This window comes from Hemibagrus wyckioides, linkage group LG19, assembly GCF_019097595.1.
Source record: "Hemibagrus wyckioides isolate EC202008001 linkage group LG19, SWU_Hwy_1.0, whole genome shotgun sequence".
NCBI classification, from domain to species: domain Eukaryota; kingdom Metazoa; phylum Chordata; class Actinopteri; order Siluriformes; family Bagridae; genus Hemibagrus; species Hemibagrus wyckioides.
The window spans coordinates 18294064-18313347 of record NC_080728.1 but is presented as its reverse complement, the minus strand read 5'-3'; the positions used below and the strand labels follow the sequence as shown (position 1 = coordinate 18313347).

The 19284-nt window shown below is 43.0% G+C and overlaps 1 protein-coding gene across 1 annotated transcript in view; it reads right to left on the bottom strand.

Moving 5' to 3' along the window:
* exoc4 (exocyst complex component 4) overlaps positions 1-19284 on the bottom strand; it is a 191918-nt gene that overhangs the window by 55071 nt on the left and 117563 nt on the right. The window contains exon 11 of the mRNA XM_058416708.1: positions 17304-17517. Coding sequence (XP_058272691.1) covers positions 17304-17517 — 214 coding nt within the window. The remainder of the gene's footprint in view (positions 1-17303; positions 17518-19284) is intronic.

Here is a 19284-nt window from a genome sequence, read left to right as displayed (position 1 = left end):
ACACTGAAGAGCCAGGTGTGAGAGCTGTGTGATGTGCAAATGAAGCATCATCAGCAGAATTAATGCCTCCGTGTGGGTGGGTGTGTGGGTGTGTTTTTAGAGCTGAGTAATGAGAGTCGTAGCGGGGTCGCTCTCTCTCTCTCTCTCAAACGGATGGATTCCCAGACGTCGAGTTCTACACCTAACTCCACCTCCTGACTCTGTCAATCAGGAAACTCATGATGACCTAAAGAAACAGACAGGCGTATACACACACTCCATAAAGAGGTCCATATGGGGCTAATGACAATGACACACACGCTAATTTACTCCTAAATAACTTCATCGAAACAGCCCGGTGTTGATCGCTAATCCCGTCCCAGCACGAGTGTTCAGCCTGGGCCGTGCTCCAACACACCTCTGTTCCGTGTCCTTACACTCTGCTGCTACACTTTTCTGACAATCTCTCGTCTTTTTTATCCCCCCCCCTTCTCCACAGGCACAGATTAGCTCTTTTCCAATCTCTCGCTATCTGGTTCCACGAGGACCTTTTTCAGCTGACAGGTTACCTGAAAGAAACGTGGCGCTCGCACCTCGGGCGTCAGAGCGCTGCTGCTGAGGATAGATTAGAGAGAAAGAGCAGCGCTGGAGCTTAGGAGGCACAGGTACAGGAGGGAAAGCTTCAGGACACAACTCCTCTCTGTGTGTGTGTGTGTGAGAGAGTGAGAGAGTTGGGATTAGATTAAAGCTAATATACTACATAAAACAGAAATATTGCCTCAGGTTGCAAGAAAAATTCTGGTGTCATAATAAAAGGCGGCTGTAAATCTCTACACAGAAAGCAGAGTGAAGGTGATGGAGCTTCCTAAAGTTCTTACAGAGGAAATAATTAAACACTGACGTCTCTAAAACTAGTCGGATGTTATACAAGCGGAGGATAATCGCCTAGCCACCTAAGATTTCACAGTGCTCTCTCAGACCTATCGTGAGCAAGCTAAGAGAGAAGAGAGAAAAGTGAGCCTCTGCACTAATTCATCCCAAAGGTGTTCTATCAGGTTGAGGTCAGGACTCTGTGAAGTTCCTCCACACCAAACTCACTCATCCATGTCTTTATGGAGCTTGCTTTGTGCACTGGTGTGCAGTCATGTTGGAACAGGAAGGGGTCATCCCCAAACTGTTCACACAAAGTATGAAATTGTCCAAAATGTCACGTTCAGATCACGACTATGGAAATTCTATGGCTTAGGAGTTTGAGAAATCGCCACGGCAACCAGTCCACCAGCGTTTCGGTCGTTCTGGATGAGTAACTTCTGTACACCTCGGCTAGAGACGCAGGTCTGAAGGCATCTAGCCCAGAAGCTTGACCTGATTCCACCTGTTTAATCACTGATCTTGGCTTTCAGTAGACTCAGGTCTTGCTTCTGCTCAGGCTGGAGTGAAAACCGGTCTCCACACTGGCCCTTTGGGGATCAGACTGGACATCACTGGTCTATACAAATCTCAAAGCTCAATTGAAAGAACATACCCTTTCAGAATAATTCACTGAAGCATCATGATATAGTCCATCATAATGAGCTGCTTCTAACGGTACAGAGTCGTTCCACGTCATGGAAGGGAAACTTGATGGGGTGGGGCATGTTACAGAAGAACCTTCTCATCAGCTGGATGAGAAACTGTATCTTGGGAGAAGATGGACTCCAAGATAACAGAACCGTGTAGAAAATTTACACAACGTTATGAATTGGCAAGTCCACTGGTGTGACTGGTATAACCTTTGGAACGTCTGAAGATGAGGAACCGGACAAAATTGAGCCATATTGCTGCAAAACTGGAATTACTTCTCACTGATGCTCTAACTGCTTTGTAGTAGAAGTGATGTTAATTGTTGGTTCTGATTGTGCTGCATGAACATCAAACATCAAGACTGATGCTGTATCCTGAAGCACACAAGCAGACAAAATGTAACACAGCTTCGTTTAAGTAAAGTGTGGTTTTCTTGTGCTGAAGCTGATTCCCACACGGAAAGAAGAGATTGTTGGGAGATTTTAAAAGTGTAGGTTGCCTCCAGACAGGCCGTGTGTTTATCTTGTCTGTGTTTCTGAAGTCGGTGACAGTATCCAGAGAGCCTCTGCCCTAATCAGAGAGGAGACGATGCTCCTTTAGGCCACATTGTTCTGTGATTGGCTGTCTGGGTGCTCGTTAATAAAGGCCCACGCTGTGTATGTGTGCCACAATTGAGCGACTCGCTCCGTAATGGAGCTGCGCCTGTTGGGAACCAATCAGCAGGTGCCTGGAAGTCGCGCACACAAAAATATACACATCAGCCGAGCAACACATGCTTAGGCAAGAGAAGAGCAGTGAAGAGAAGGAAAGGAAAAAGAAAGGTCAGTCTCATTAGTTTATCTCCATGTTTGTGTGTGTGACTGACGGAGATTGAGAGAGTGAATACTGGGGGATTAAAAAGGTCAGCTTCATTAGCCAGGCGATGACGCCCGGTCCGTGTCGGCTCTTCCGGACCAACTTCGGCTGCCCTTGCAGGACGTTCTCAATCATCTTTTTAAAAAAAACGTCGTAACCATAGCATGCCAATTTATTCTCTCTCCGGATTTACATGAGATCACGGGATCCGGGAGCTGAACTCCTGCTCTCAGGGTCGATTGGGAATTGGGACGTTTCCGGAAAGTCTGGAAGATTTTGAGTATCATGAAAGGGAAAAAAAAAAAAAAAAAAAAAAAACAGCTGGTGGTGAAATATATTGGATATCAGATCCTGTAAAGAAAAAGGAATAAGCAAGGACTGGAATTGGTTTTGGGAAAAATAATGGGAATTGTTAAACATATCAATGGATTGATTCCATTTAGAATGGATACTTTTATTACAGGTATGGTCACATGTCCACAGCACTACAGCTACATGGATATGGATTAGCAACCACACAGAGCTAGTGCAGGAGATGTTCAGGTCAATCCAGAGTCCATGTGGAACTGATGAAGTTTGCGTTTTGGTGTAAGGAGTAGGCGGGAACGGTGCTGCGATCGGAATCCGTTTTTTTTTTTTTTGGTCAGAATCCAGTAGCTTGTTTCAGGAAAGATTTATGGAGCCAATCTTCAGCTGGGTTACAGAGTGACCCCCCCTCACCCCCTCCCCCCTCATCCACCTTTTTGCAGATACATTTCTAATTAAACGGATCAGTCAGAGAGCGCAGATAGCATCACCACACAGGTGCACACTGCACCGAGAGAAGGACTGAAAGCATCCCTGTGATTACCTGGCCAGATGGAGAGAGAGAGAGAGAGAAAGAGAGAGAGTGAGTTATGAATGGAAAGAGCTAATACAGTGCTGCAGTGTGAGTGTGGAAGTCCAGTTCAGGTCTGATAACACACCCTGGACTGAATCATCACATTCCAGCGCTTATCAGACAGCATCCCAGACGCTCCACCAAAGCCAGCGTTATGGACACGGTATTATCACTAACCATATTATTATTATTGCAAATTCTTATTCTATAAGCAGTTGTTTCGACAAGCGAGCATTATCACAGGATAAACAGTTGTAGAGGTCGAAGGCCAGAGCTGGTAATCCGGAAACTGTCTGTGCATCAGAAACGGAGCTTTAATATAAGTGTAAATGTGCTTTACAAGCAGTCTGGATCTTCTACATGGTTTGGGTGGCATTATCGGAGATCATGACAGTGAGGTTCGTGTGAGCAACATAAAGAAAATAAAAAATATGGATATGTAACACAGTGTGCCAGTTGACATTTTCATCTCTTTTTTTAGCCTAAAAAAGTGCCTAAAAAATGGAGCTGCTTCTAACGGAAAGGAAACATGAATAAAGCGATGTACTGGGAAATATTACAGAAGTAGTTCATCTCATCAACTTAGAAACTGTATCTGGGGAGAAGATGGACTCTAAATCCTGTAGAAAATGTATGATCCTCTATATACACCGACCAGGCATAACTTTATGACCACCTGACTAATATTGTTTTGGTCCCCCTGTTGCTGCCCTGACCTGGAGGTGTGCTATGATATCTGGCACCATGATGTTAGCAGCAGATCCTTTAAATCCTCTAAGTTGCGAGGTGGGGCCTGCATGGATTGTACTTGTTTGTCCAGCAGACGCTCGATTGGATTGAGATTTGGGGAATCAATGAGCCTTGACCGCCCATGACCCTGTTGCCGGTTCACTACTGTTCCTTCCTTGGACCACTTTTGATAGATACTGACCACTGCAGACCGGGAACACCCCACAAGAGCTGCAGTTTTGGAGATGCTCTGATCCAGTGGTCTAGCCATCACAATTTGGCCCTTCATCAAACTCGCTCAAATCCTTACACTTGTCCATTTTTCCTGCTTCTAACACATCAACTTTGAGGACAAAATGTTGACTTGCTGCCTAATATATCCCACCCACTAACAGGTGCCATGATGAGGAGATCATCAGTCTTATTCACTTCACCTGGCACTGGTCATAATGTTATGCCTGACCGGTGTGTATTACAATGAGGTTTGTAAGAACAACTTACCCTCAAATAGGGAAAAAAGGTAATAAAAATACGTATTAAAATGTGCCATTTTCTTTTCTTTGGCCTTTCTCTGAAATCCCTAATTAATACAGTTTCCTGATGGTAACTATAGACTTGATCAAACATACACTGCTATTATTTTCAGTCTTCATTTACCTCGCCAGAAAGCGACGACATTTTGTCCTTCAAGCTAAAAAGACCTCGAGATTACTCAAGGAGGCGGAGCTTGGTCTGGATCGGTTAACACCAGAGCGATAACTTTTGCTATCAGCGCACACCGGTGTTAAAAGTATAGACTTCCTCCACCAAGATACGTCTGGGATGGCAACTATAACTCTGCTTCATCACACCATCCTGTCATGTGATCAAAACGTTACCATAAGTCAAGCTGAATGTGTTTGAAAGCTATAAAAACTGGCAGTCCTTATCGTTAAACTTGATGTCGTTTTAAATAAGCTTTAGTGCTGGATTAGATCGGTAGGAGCTTATGCAGGTTTTATGTAGCACTATGAACTGTCTGTGCTGGAAACAAATGAAGAAGCAGAAAAGAAATCAACCTTCAGGCTAAACCAAGCCAATGAGGAGAGACTGAGAAAAGCAGGTAAATAACAAGTGTGTGTGTGTGTGTGTGTGTGTGTGTGTGTGTACACCCAGAGTCTTTGTCTGCAGAACTCCACCACAGGAGAGCACTACTTTAAGCATCATTGCACTCTTCCATTTGGCCTGGGAGTGATCAGAGAGGCCATTCACAATATGCCACAATATGGAGAGGAAGCCATGCTCATCTTTAAAATGGCTCCTCGTATAACAGATGACTGTTCATAGTGACGAGCTGCTGAGCCCAGGTCAATTCCATCTTCACTGCCGTGGCCTTTTCCATAGGAGGAAAAAAATAAAAATGATCAAAAATAAAAATGGGACTTGGTACGATGCTGAACCCTGGAAGAGTGCTGGGGTTTACAATGAGACAGGAAAACTGCTGAACACAAACAAAGTGTCTATTACTGTATAATAACACAGGAATAACTTTTTAGTAAACATAGAAATAAATTTAGACCAATAATATTACAGACTGTTCTGTGGATATAATCAACTATATAAACACACAAACACACACACACACAAACACACACGCACACACACACACGAGGAGGCAGGGGAAATTAAAAGGGATGTTTATTACCAAATATTTCACTAAAGTATCTTTTGAAATTCCAGATTTATTTTTAATATATGGCGGTTATTTCACTTCCTGTAATTATAAAATGAGATGAGAGAGAGAGAGAGCGAGAGAGAGAAAGAGAGAGACAAAGAGAGAGACAGAGACAGAGAGACACAGAGAGAGAGAGACAGAGAGAGAGACAGAGAGAGACAGAGAGAGAGAGAGAGAGAGAGAGACAGAGAAAGACAAAGAGAGAGACAGAGACAGAGAGAGAGAGACAGAGAGAGAGAGAGAGAGAGAGACAGAGAGAGAGACAGAGAGAGAGAGAGAGAGAGAGAGAGAGAGAGGTATAGGGTGATCTGAACTGGCTCAGCATGTGTTCTAAACTGGTATAGTGTGGTATGGTTTAGTCTGAACTGGTATAATGTGTGGTCTGAAATGATAGTGTGTGGCATGAACTGGCATAGTGTTGGGTATAAACTGGTATAGTATGTGGTCTGAACTGGAATAGTATATGGTCTGAACTGGAACAGTATGTGGTCTGAACTGGTATAGTATATGGTCTGAACTGGAACAGTATATGGTCTGAACTGGAATAGTATATGGTCTGAACTGGAACAGTATATGGTCTGAACTGGAACAGTATGTGGTCTGAACTGGAACAGTATGTGGTCTGAACTGGTATAGTATATGGTCTGAACTGGAACAGTATATGGTCTGAACTGGAACAGTATATGGTCTGAACTGGAACAGTATATGGTCTGAACTGGAATAGTATATGGTCTGAACTGGAACAGTATGTGGTCTGAACTGGAACAGTATGTGGTCTGAACTGGTATAGTATATGGTCTGAACTGGAACAGTATATGGTCTGAACTGGAACAGTATATGGTCTGAACTGGAATAGTATATGGTCTGAACTGGAACAGTATGTGGTCTGAACTGGAACAGTATGTGGTCTGAACTGGTATAGTATATGGTCTGAACTGGAACAGTATGTGGTCTGAACTGGAACAGTATATGGTCTGAACTGGAACAGTATATGGTCTGAACTGGAACAGTATATGGTCTGAACTGGTATAATGTGTGGTCTGAAATGATAGTGTGTGGCATGAACTGGCATAGTGTTGGGTATAAACTGGTATAGTATGTGGTCTGAACTGGAATAGTATATGGTCTGAACTGGAACAGTATGTGGTCTGAACTGGTATAGTATATGGTCTGAACTGGAACAGTATATGGTCTGAACTGGAACAGTATATGGTCTGAACTGGAACAGTATATGGTCTGAACTGGAATAGTATATGGTCTGAACTGGTATAATGTGTGGTCTGAAATGATAGTGTGTGGCATGAACTGGCATAGTGTTGGGTATAAACTGGTATAGTATGTGGTCTGAACTGGAATAGTATATGGTCTGAACTGGAACAGTATGTGGTCTGAACTGGTATAGTATATGGTCTGAACTGGAACAGTATATGGTCTGAACTGGAACAGTATATGGTCTGAACTGGAACAGTATATGGTCTGAACTGGAATAGTATATGGTCTGAACTGGAACAGTATATGGTCTGAACTGGAACAGTATGTGGTCTGAACTGGAACAGTATGTGGTCTGAACTGGTATAGTATATGGTCTGAACTGGAACAGTATATGGTCTGAACTGGAACAGTATATGGTCTGAACTGGAACAGTATATGGTCTGAACTGGAATAGTATATGGTCTGAACTGGAACAGTATGTGGTCTGAACTGGTATAGTATATGGTCTGAACTGGAACAGTATGTGGTCTGAACTGGTATAGTATATGGTCTGAACTGGAACAGTATATGGTCTGAACTGGAACAGTATATGGTCTGAACTGGAATAGTATATGGTCTGAACTGGAACAGTATGTGGTCTGAACTGGTATAGTATATGGTCTGAACTGGAACAGTATATGGTCTGAACTGGAACAGTATATGGTCTGAACTGGAATAGTATATGGTCTGAACTGGAACAGTATGTGGTCTGAACTGGTATAGTATATGGTCTGAACTGGAACAGTATGTGGTCTGAACTGGTATAGTATATGGTCTGAACTGGAACAGTATATGGTCTGAACTGGTATAGTATATGGTCTGAACTGGAACAGTATGTGGTCTGAACTGGTATAGTATATGGTCTGAACTGGAACAGTATGTGGTCTGAACTGGTATAGTATATGGTCTGAACTGGAACAGTATATGGTCTGAACTGGAATAGTATATGGTCTGAACTGGAACAGTATGTGGTCTGAACTGGTATAGTATATGGTCTGAACTGGAACAGTATGTGGTCTGAACTGGAATAGTATATGGTCTGAACTGGAACAGTATGTGGTCTGAACTGGTATAGTATATGGTCTGAACTGGAACAGTATGTGGTCTGAACTGGTATAGTATGTGGTCTGAACTGGTATAGTATATGGTCTGAACTGGAACAGTATGTGGTCTGAACTGGAATAGTATATGGTCTGAACTGGAACAGTATGTGGTCTGAACTGGAATAGTATATGGTCTGAACTGGAACAGTATGTGGTCTGAACTGGTATAGTGTGGGGTCTGAACTGGAACAGTATGTGGTCTGAACTGGTATAGTATATGGTCTGAACTGGTATAGTATATGGTCTGAACTGGAACAGTATGTGGTCTGAACTGGAATAGTGTGGGGTCTGAACTGGAACAGTGTGGGGTCTGAACTGGTATAGTATGTGGTCTGAACTGGTATAGTATATGGTCTGAACTGGAACAGTATATGGTCTGAACTGGAACAGTATGTGGTCTGAACTGGAACAGTATGTGGTCTGAACTGGTATAGTATATGGTCTGAACTGGAACAGTATGTGGTCTGAACTGGAATAGTGTGGGGTCTGAACTGGAACAGTATGTGGTCTGAACTGGAATAGTATGTGGTCTGAACTGGAACAGTATGTGGTCTGAACTGGTATAGTATATGGTCTGAACTGGAACAGTATATGGTCTGAACTGGAACAGTATATGGTCTGAACTGGAAGAGTATATGGTCTGAACTGGAACAGTATGTGGTCTGAACTGGAATAGTGTGGGGTCTGAACTGGAACAGTGTGGGGTCTGAACTGGTATAGTATATGGTCTGAACTGGAACAGTATGTGGTCTGAACTGGAATAGTGTGGGGTCTGAACTGGAACAGTGTGGGGTCTGAACTGGTATAGTATATGGTCTGAACTGGAACAGTATGTGGTCTGAACTGGAACAGTATATGGTCTGAACTGGAACAGTATATGGTCTGAACTGGAACAGTATATGGTCTGAACTGGTATAATGTGTGGTCTGAAATGATAGTGTGTGGCATGAACTGGCATAGTGTTGGGTATAAACTGGTATAGTATGTGGTCTGAACTGGAATAGTATATGGTCTGAACTGGAACAGTATGTGGTCTGAACTGGTATAGTATATGGTCTGAACTGGAACAGTATATGGTCTGAACTGGAACAGTATATGGTCTGAACTGGAACAGTATATGGTCTGAACTGGAATAGTATATGGTCTGAACTGGTATAATGTGTGGTCTGAAATGATAGTGTGTGGCATGAACTGGCATAGTGTTGGGTATAAACTGGTATAGTATGTGGTCTGAACTGGAATAGTATATGGTCTGAACTGGAACAGTATGTGGTCTGAACTGGTATAGTATATGGTCTGAACTGGAACAGTATATGGTCTGAACTGGAACAGTATATGGTCTGAACTGGAACAGTATATGGTCTGAACTGGAATAGTATATGGTCTGAACTGGAACAGTATATGGTCTGAACTGGAACAGTATGTGGTCTGAACTGGAACAGTATGTGGTCTGAACTGGTATAGTATATGGTCTGAACTGGAACAGTATATGGTCTGAACTGGAACAGTATATGGTCTGAACTGGAACAGTATATGGTCTGAACTGGAATAGTATATGGTCTGAACTGGAACAGTATGTGGTCTGAACTGGTATAGTATATGGTCTGAACTGGAACAGTATGTGGTCTGAACTGGTATAGTATATGGTCTGAACTGGAACAGTATATGGTCTGAACTGGAACAGTATATGGTCTGAACTGGAATAGTATATGGTCTGAACTGGAACAGTATGTGGTCTGAACTGGTATAGTATATGGTCTGAACTGGAACAGTATATGGTCTGAACTGGAACAGTATATGGTCTGAACTGGAATAGTATATGGTCTGAACTGGAACAGTATGTGGTCTGAACTGGTATAGTATATGGTCTGAACTGGAACAGTATGTGGTCTGAACTGGTATAGTATATGGTCTGAACTGGAACAGTATATGGTCTGAACTGGTATAGTATATGGTCTGAACTGGAACAGTATGTGGTCTGAACTGGTATAGTATATGGTCTGAACTGGAACAGTATGTGGTCTGAACTGGTATAGTATATGGTCTGAACTGGAACAGTATATGGTCTGAACTGGAATAGTATATGGTCTGAACTGGAACAGTATGTGGTCTGAACTGGTATAGTATATGGTCTGAACTGGAACAGTATGTGGTCTGAACTGGAATAGTATATGGTCTGAACTGGAACAGTATGTGGTCTGAACTGGTATAGTATATGGTCTGAACTGGAACAGTATGTGGTCTGAACTGGTATAGTATGTGGTCTGAACTGGTATAGTATATGGTCTGAACTGGAACAGTATGTGGTCTGAACTGGAATAGTATATGGTCTGAACTGGAACAGTATGTGGTCTGAACTGGAATAGTATATGGTCTGAACTGGAACAGTATGTGGTCTGAACTGGTATAGTGTGGGGTCTGAACTGGAACAGTATGTGGTCTGAACTGGTATAGTATATGGTCTGAACTGGTATAGTATATGGTCTGAACTGGAACAGTATGTGGTCTGAACTGGAATAGTGTGGGGTCTGAACTGGAACAGTGTGGGGTCTGAACTGGTATAGTATATGGTCTGAACTGGAACAGTATGTGGTCTGAACTGGTATAGTATATGGTCTGAACTGGTATAGTATGTGGTCTGAACTGGAACAGTATGTGGTCTGAACTGGAATAGTATATGGTCTGAACTGGAACAGTATGTGGTCTGAACTGGAATAGTGTGGGGTCTGAACTGGAACAGTATGTGGTCTGAACTGGAACAGTATGTGGTCTGAACTGGAACAGTATGTGGTCTGAACTGGTATAGTATATGGTCTGAACTGGAACAGTATATGGTCTGAACTGGAACAGTATGTGGTCTGAACTGGAACAGTATATGGTCTGAACTGGAACAGTATATGGTCTGAACTGGAATAGTGTGGGGTCTGAACTGGAACAGTGTGGGGTCTGAACTGGTATAGTATATGGTCTGAACTGGAACAGTATGTGGTCTGAACTGGAATAGTGTGGGGTCTGAACTGGAACAGTGTGGGGTCTGAACTGGTATAGTATATGGTCTGAACTGGAACAGTATATGGTCTGAACTGGAACAGTATGTGGTCTGAACTGGAATAGTGTGGGGTCTGAACTGGAACAGTGTGGGGTCTGAACTGGTATAGTATATGGTCTGAACTGGTATAGTATGTGGTCTGAACTGGAACAGTATGTGGTCTGAACTGGAATAGTATATGGTCTGAACTGGAACAGTATGTGGTCTGAACTGGAATAGTATATGGTCTGAACTGGAACATTATGTGGTCTGAACTGGAACAGTATGTGGTCTGAACTGGAACAGTATGTGGTCTGAACTGGAACAGTATGTGGTCTGAACTGGTATAGTATATGGTCTGAACTGGTATAGTATATGGTCTGAACTGGAACAGTATGTGGTCTGAACTGGAACAGTGTGGGGTCTGAACTGGAACAGTGTGGGGTCTGAACTGGTATAGTATGTGGTCTGAACTGGAACAGTATGTGGTCTGAACTGGAATAGTATATGGTCTGAACTGGAACAGTATGTGGTCTGAACTGGAATAGTATATGGTCTGAACTGGAACAGTATGTGGTCTGAACTGGAACAGTATGTGGTCTGAACTGGAATAGTATGTGGTCTGAACTGGAATAGTATGTGGTCTGAACTGGTATAGTATATGGTCTGAACTGGAACCGTATGTGGTCTGAACTGGTATAGTATATGGTCTGAACTGGAACCGTATGTGGTCTGAACTGGTATAGTATGTGGTCTGAACTGGAACAGTATGTGGTCTGAACTGGAATAGTATATGGTCTGAACTGGAACCGTATGTGGTCTGAACTGGTATAGTATATGGTCTGAACTGGAACCGTATGTGGTCTGAACTGGTATAGTATATGGTCTGAACTGGAACCGTATGTGGTCTGAACTGGTATAGTATATGGTCTGAACTGGAACAGTATGTGGTCTGAACTGGAATAGTATATGGTCTGAACTGGAACAGTATGTGGTCTGAACTGGAATAGTGTGGGGTCTGAACTGGAACAGTATGTGGTCTGAACTGGAATAGTATGTGGTCTGAACTGGTATAGTATATGGTCTGAACTGGAACCGTATGTGGTCTGAACTGGTATAGTATATGGTCTGAACTGGAACCGTATGTGGTCTGAACTGGTATAGTATATGGTCTGAACTGGAACCGTATGTGGTCTGAACTGGTATAGTATATGGTCTGAACTGGAACAGTATGTGGTCTGAACTGGAACAGTATGTGGTCTGAACTGGTATAGTATATGGTCTGAACTGGAACCGTATGTGGTCTGAACTGGTATAGTATATGGTCTGAACTGGAACCGTATGTGGTCTGAACTGGTATAGTATATGGTCTGAACTGGAACCGTATGTGGTCTGAACTGGTATAGTATATGGTCTGAACTGGAACAGTATGTGGTCTGAACTGGTATAGTATATGGTCTGAACTGGAACCGTATGTGGTCTGAACTGGTATAGTATATGGTCTGAACTGGAACCGTATGTGGTCTGAACTGGTATAGTATATGGTCTGAACTGGAACAGTATGTGGTCTGAACTGGAATAGTATGTGGTCTGAACTGGAACAGTATGTGGTCTGAACTGGAACAGTATGTGGTCTGAACTGGTATAGTATGTGGTCTGAACTGGAATAGTATATGGTCTGAACTGGAACAGTATGTGGTCTGAACTGGAATAGTATGTGGTCTGAACTGGAACAGTATGTGGTCTGAACTGGAACAGTATGTGGTCTGAACTGGTATAGTATGTGGTCTGAACTGGTATAGTATGTGGTCTGAACTGGAACAGTATGTGGTCTGAACTGGTATAGTATATGGTCTGAACTGGAACAGTATGTGGTCTGAACTGGAACAGTATGTGGTCTGAACTGGAACAGTATGTGGTCTGAACTGGTATAGTATGTGGTCTGAACTGGTATAGTATGTGGTCTGAACTGGTATAGTATATGGTCTGAACTGGAACAGTATGTGTTCTGAACTGGAACAGTATGTGGTCTGAACTGGAACAGTATGTGGTCTGAACTGGAACCGTATGTGGTCTGAACTGGAACCGTATGTGGTCTGAACTGGTATAGTATGTGGTCTGAACTGGAACAGTATGTGGTCTGAACTGGAACAGTATGTGGTCTGAACTGGTATAGTATATGGTCTGAACTGGAACAGTATGTGGTCTGAACTGGAATAGTATATGGTCTGAACTGGTATAGTATGTGGTCTGAACTGGTATAGTATATGGTCTGAACTGGAACAGTATGTGGTCTGAACTGGTATAGTATATGGTCTGAACTGGAACAGTATGTGGTCTGAACTGGAACAGTATGTGGTCTGAACTGGTATAGTATATGGTCTGAACTGGAACAGTATGTGGTCTGAACTGGTATAGTATATGGTCTGAACTGGAACAGTATGTGGTCTGAACTGGAATAGTGTGGGGTCTGAACTGGAACAGTGTGGGGTCTGAACTGGAACAGTGTGGGGTCTGAACTGGAACAGTATGTGGTCTGAACTGGTATAGTATGTGGTCTGAACTGGTATAGTATGTGGTCTGAACTGGTATAGTATGTGGTCTGAACTGGAACAGTGTGGGGTCTGAACTGGAATAGTGTGGGGTCTGAACTGGAACAGTGTGGGGTCTGAACTGGAACAGTGTGGGGTCTGAACTGGTATAGTATGTGGTCTGAACTGGTATAGTATGTGGTCTGAACTGGTATAGTATGTGGTCTGAACTGGTATAGTATATGGTCTGAACTGGAACAGTATGTGGTCTGAACTGGAACAGTGTGGGGTCTGAACTGGAACAGTGTGGGGTCTGAACTGGTATAGTATGTGGTCTGAACTGGTATAGTATGTGGTCTGAACTGGTATAGTATATGGTCTGAACTGGAACAGTATGTGGTCTGAACTGGTATAGTATATGGTCTGAACTGGAACAGTATGTGGTCTGAACTGGAACAGTATGTGGTCTGAACTGGAACAGTGTGGGGTCTGAACTGGAACAGTGTGGGGTCTGAACTGGTATAGTATGTGGTCTGAACTGGTATAGTATATGGTCTGAACTGGAACAGTATGTGGTCTGAACTGGAATAGTATATGGTCTGAACTGGAACAGTATGTGGTCTGAACTGGTATAGTATGTGGTCTGAACTGGAACAGTATGTGGTCTGAACTGGAATAGTGTGGGGTCTGAACTGGAACAGTATGTGGTCTGAACTGGAATAGTGTGGGGTCTGAACTGGTATAGTATGTGGTCTGAACTGGTATAGTATATGGTCTGAACTGGAACAGTATGTGGTCTGAACTGGAACAGTGTGGGGTCTGAACTGGTATAGTATGTGGTCTGAACTGGAACAGTATGTGGTCTGAACTGGTATAGTATGTGGTCTGAACTGGAACAGTATGTGGTCTGAACTGGTATAGTATGTGGTCTGAACTGGTATAGTATGTGGTCTGAACTGGAACAGTATGTGGTCTGAACTGGAACAGTGTGGGGTCTGAACTGGTATAGTATGTGGTCTGAACTGGTATAGTATATGGTCTGAACTGGAACAGTATGTGGTCTGAACTGGAATAGTGTGGGGTCTGAACTGGAACAGTGTGGGGTCTGAACTGGTATAGTATATGGTCTGAACTGGTATAGTATATGGTCTGAACTGGAACAGTATGTGGTCTGAACTGGAACAGTGTGGGGTCTGAACTGGTATAGTATGTGGTCTGAACTGGTATAGTATGTGGTCTGAACTGGTATAGTATGTGGTCTGAACTGGTATAATGTGTGGTCTGAACTGGAACAGTGTGGGGTCTGAACTGGTATAGTATGTGGTCTGAACTGGTATAGTATGTGGTCTGAACTGGTATAGTATGTGGTCTGAACTGGTATAATGTGTGGTCTGAACTGGAACAGTATGTGGTCTGAACTGGTATAGTATGTGGTCTGAACTGGAACAGTATGTGGTCTGAACTGGAACAGTATGTGGTCTGAACTGGTATAGTATATGGTCTGAACTGGTATAGTATGTGGTCTGAACTGGTATAGTATGTGGTCTGAACTGGTATAATGTGTGGTCTGAACTGGTATAGTATATGGTCTGAACTGGTATAGTATGTGGTCTGAACTGGTATAATGTGTGGTCTGAACTGGAACAGTATGTGGTCTGAACTGGTATAGTATGTGGTCTGAACTGGTATAATGTGTGGTCTGAACTGGAACAGTATGTGGTCTGAACTGGTATAGTATGTGGTCTGAACTGGAAGAGTATATGGTCTGAACTGGAACAGTATGTGGTCTGAACTGGTATAATGTGTGGTCTGAACTGGTATAGTATATGGTCTGAACTGGTATAGCTGATTTGGTTTAGTTTCAGATTCTCACAAAAGCAGACAATTCCCCTTCAGCTGCGGTTCCACATGCCAATTACACACTTTAACATTAAGGATGCTTATTGCAGAAATGAAGAAAAAAGAATGTGTGCAGACTGAACAGAGCCTCAAGCTGCCATACAGGGATTAAGTCTGACTGTGGGAAAAAACTTTAACTCGTTATCTTTTATTCAAGAGGTGTGAAGGAAAATCTCAAAAAGGTCTTTAAAAGGACACTGGTGCTGCTTAGACATGTTACGCTAGGCAGTGTGTATGTTTTTATCAGTGTGTGTGTGTGTGTGTGTGAGACTTTAAACTGAAACAGTCAGAGTCACCATTTAAGTAGAGAAAATACACTACTTGAGTAACAAAAATGCTTCCTCCAAAACACAAACACACATCTAAAAGCCAACGCCAAATAGATAGTGGAGAATCTTAGAAAGACATCCACACTGCTAAAGGAAAGCAGTTAATTGCATAGATATTAAAAAAGGGAAAGCTGCAGCAGCAGTACAAAGCAATGCACAAGGCCAGGGACGTGGCAAACAGGCTGGCAGCCGTGGAGCAGAAGCGTCTTTGAATCGAGGTAATTATAAAAGAAAAAGAGAGCCCAAAACAAAAGAGCGGCTTTATGGAGCGGTCGCTATCTGGAGAGTTGCTCATTAGCTCAGCAGGGTAATTAGCAAGATGCCGCAGTCCTCGTTAAGGAGAAGTCATAATCGTAAACAAACGACGGTAAACTCCTGCCGCGGTCCCTTCTGTAATGAACTGCCACTGATCTCAGAATGAAAGCAGAGACACGAGTATGCACACAAAGCGCGTGGGCTAAAGTCAGATAAACACGGATCAGGACGCGGTACCGAGTGACACCACATCCCAGAACGCCTCTTATCTCTGCTCTTTAATCCGGGGAGAGAAAAGGAAAAAGCCTCTGGTGCTGGACTTGTCAGGGATGCTGGATGGCTAGATTTAGACATGAAACTGAACCGAAAGATGGGAAGCAAACTGTACCAAAAAAAGGAAAGAAATTTATTGATGAATTTCTGCACAAGTCCTTGATGAATTTGCGATGAAAGTGTGCACCATTTTTTTTAGCACCAAGGTGCTAAGTTTAGCAAACGTCTTTTTCTCGCCAAGAAGTCTAAAAAACCCATCTTTCTGTGTCAGAGGAAATGGTCCAGAGGGAACCAGACATGATCTGTTTATAATAAAACCAGCAGTAAACCTCTAACCCCAGGACATCCACTGAGACAAATGTTTATATTCACATGGAGTTAAAGAGAAACGCAGAGGCACATGTGGTCAGGAAAGTAAGAAGCTTATGTTTTCACCTGCTGCAGGTACACACTGCGTGAAGGTGTGACAAAATGTACATTATTAGGATTTAACGCTAGAAATAAACGCAAACTCTGAGCATGGGAGGACATCACAACAACACTCGTTCAGCCGAATCCCTCTTCCATTCGTGTGTGTGTGTGTGTGTGTGTGGAAAAGATGAGTACAGATCTCACAGGAAGTCAATACGTACATCTTCACTGGTGTGGTGGAGTTAAATAAGACGAATCCTGAACTTGGATTTTACCAATATACATAGTTTTCCACAAAAACGTCAAAAACCTGGACTGAATATTTGGAATTATGACCTCAAAGCTACAAATAAACTGCATTAGAGACCTGAAGATATTATATTATATTTAACAACCTTTGGACAAGTGCAAGTTTCTTTTTTTAGTGAATCTTGTTTGCAGGTTGAGGCTTTCATGTTCTGAATGAAAAAGAGGGGTTCAAGTGTAGACATATGGAAATCTACCTGTAGTAGAGGTCTCTGGACGCCCAGGTTCTTCATGGTGTCAGCGCTGGCCAGGATTTTGAGAGGATCGGCCACTTTAGTGACGGTTTCGATGTCTTTATTGGTCTCGGTGCGCACTTGGTTCAGAAACAGCTCGTTGATGTAGTAGGTGAGGAAGGTGCGGAGCTGGCACTGCTTCCCCGGACCCATGCTCGACTCGACCTCCTGAATGAACCTGTAGATAGATAAAGGGATGAGTAAAACATCCAAGGAAAAAATCTCAAAGACAGGAAAAGCATATTCAAGCATATAGGTTTAGAGTGCAGCTTAAATTCACCATGAAATACTTTGATTCCACATTTCCTTCAGTCACAGATTAAACATAATGATTTACACAACAGTATAGTATTACAGCGAGATACATCACGCGGGCCTAGATGAGTGAAGGTTGAGTTTTATATCCGTCTATGAGCATGGAGAGCTGCAGGATCGTCACTCGGAGACATCAGACAGGTCTTAATGTAGATAAACTGAGATTACTGATAAAGAAGTGCAGGTGATGTACAAAGCTTCACGCTCCGAAAATAGCGACACGTCCTCAACGGACGGTGAGAAGTTTATAACACAAACACCAAACTGCGCCCTAATGAATAATTCCACGGTTGCAAACCATCCCAAAAAACACCATCAGCTGCTAATGAGCTGCTTTCTCAAGCTAAGACACGCCCCCAGGGGCGGGACACATCGACCCATACCTCATACAGAGCCGTATTCCCTTTACCACACCGTCAAATTTTGTTCCTGCATTTGAAAAAAGGAAAAAGCAAAAAACCCCAAATTTGATTTTGAGGAAAGAAGGCAGTAACGCATGGCTAGGTTTCCAGCTGAAGCGCACACTGCTGCTGTATGAGCATCTGTCACATCTGTCAAAAGCTGAAGCCAAACTGCTCGTCAGGTAAGACGAGGCAGACGGAGTGATGATGATTGATTTATGGCATTAGGTTAGACACAGTAATTCAGGAAGCTTCAGGTAAAGGACTCAGGTGGCTGAACGGTTCAGTATGGACGGACGAGGAGGAATATTCTTCTTCGCCGTATAATTGTTCTGCATGGACGTGTCACATATTTCAGTACTGGGTGATGTTCAACAGAGGTTTTAAAGGAAAAGCAGAAAAGAAGCTCCGGTCCAGTGCGGATAACTCTGTCCCTAATGACGAGGCTCCAGGCATGCAGATCTCATGAGCCTGTTTATTTTTTTTTTATTTTGGCACATCCCTAGTGAAGCACATGAGAGAAGGCAGGAGGTGGAGTTGAGGGAACAGGCTGTCCCACCCCGACTTGACAGTGGCTATAGATCAGCCAGGAGTGTTGATTGATCACCATGTACACACACAGAGGCTTACACCTTAAACCGCTTCTCTCAGCAATGCTCCAGCCAATTAGCTTAGCTGGCGGAGGATGCTCAGATCTCTCTCACACACACACACACACACACACACACACACACACACACACAAAAAGACATAAAACCTGGTTCAGTTATTTCAACCATTATAAAACATAATTCTGCCCATAATCAATGATGGGACTGAGAACATAAACGAGCTCTGCCGCCATCATGGCCTGCTTCTTAATACGATGGTCGAAGGAGAGATCAGCAAAGATGGATGTGTGTGAATCGGCACATTAGACGTGCTCAAGCAATGAGAATTAAAAAAAAAAAAAGAAAAAGAAAAGTGAAACGATCAATAAGTAGAAATGACTATCTGTTTACACTCAAAGCTTTATTTATGATGAGGTAAGGTGCAGTTTGATCAGAAGGAGAGTTTCAGTGATGTACACTGAAGTAGCCCTGGTGTTAGCGTTATGATAGAATGTCTAGGGGAGGAGAGAGAGAGAGAGAGAAACATAGAAAGAGGGAGAGATAGACAGAGAGAGACATAGAAAGAGAGAAAGAGAGAGAGATAAACATAGAAAGAGGGAGGGATAGAAAGAGAGAAAT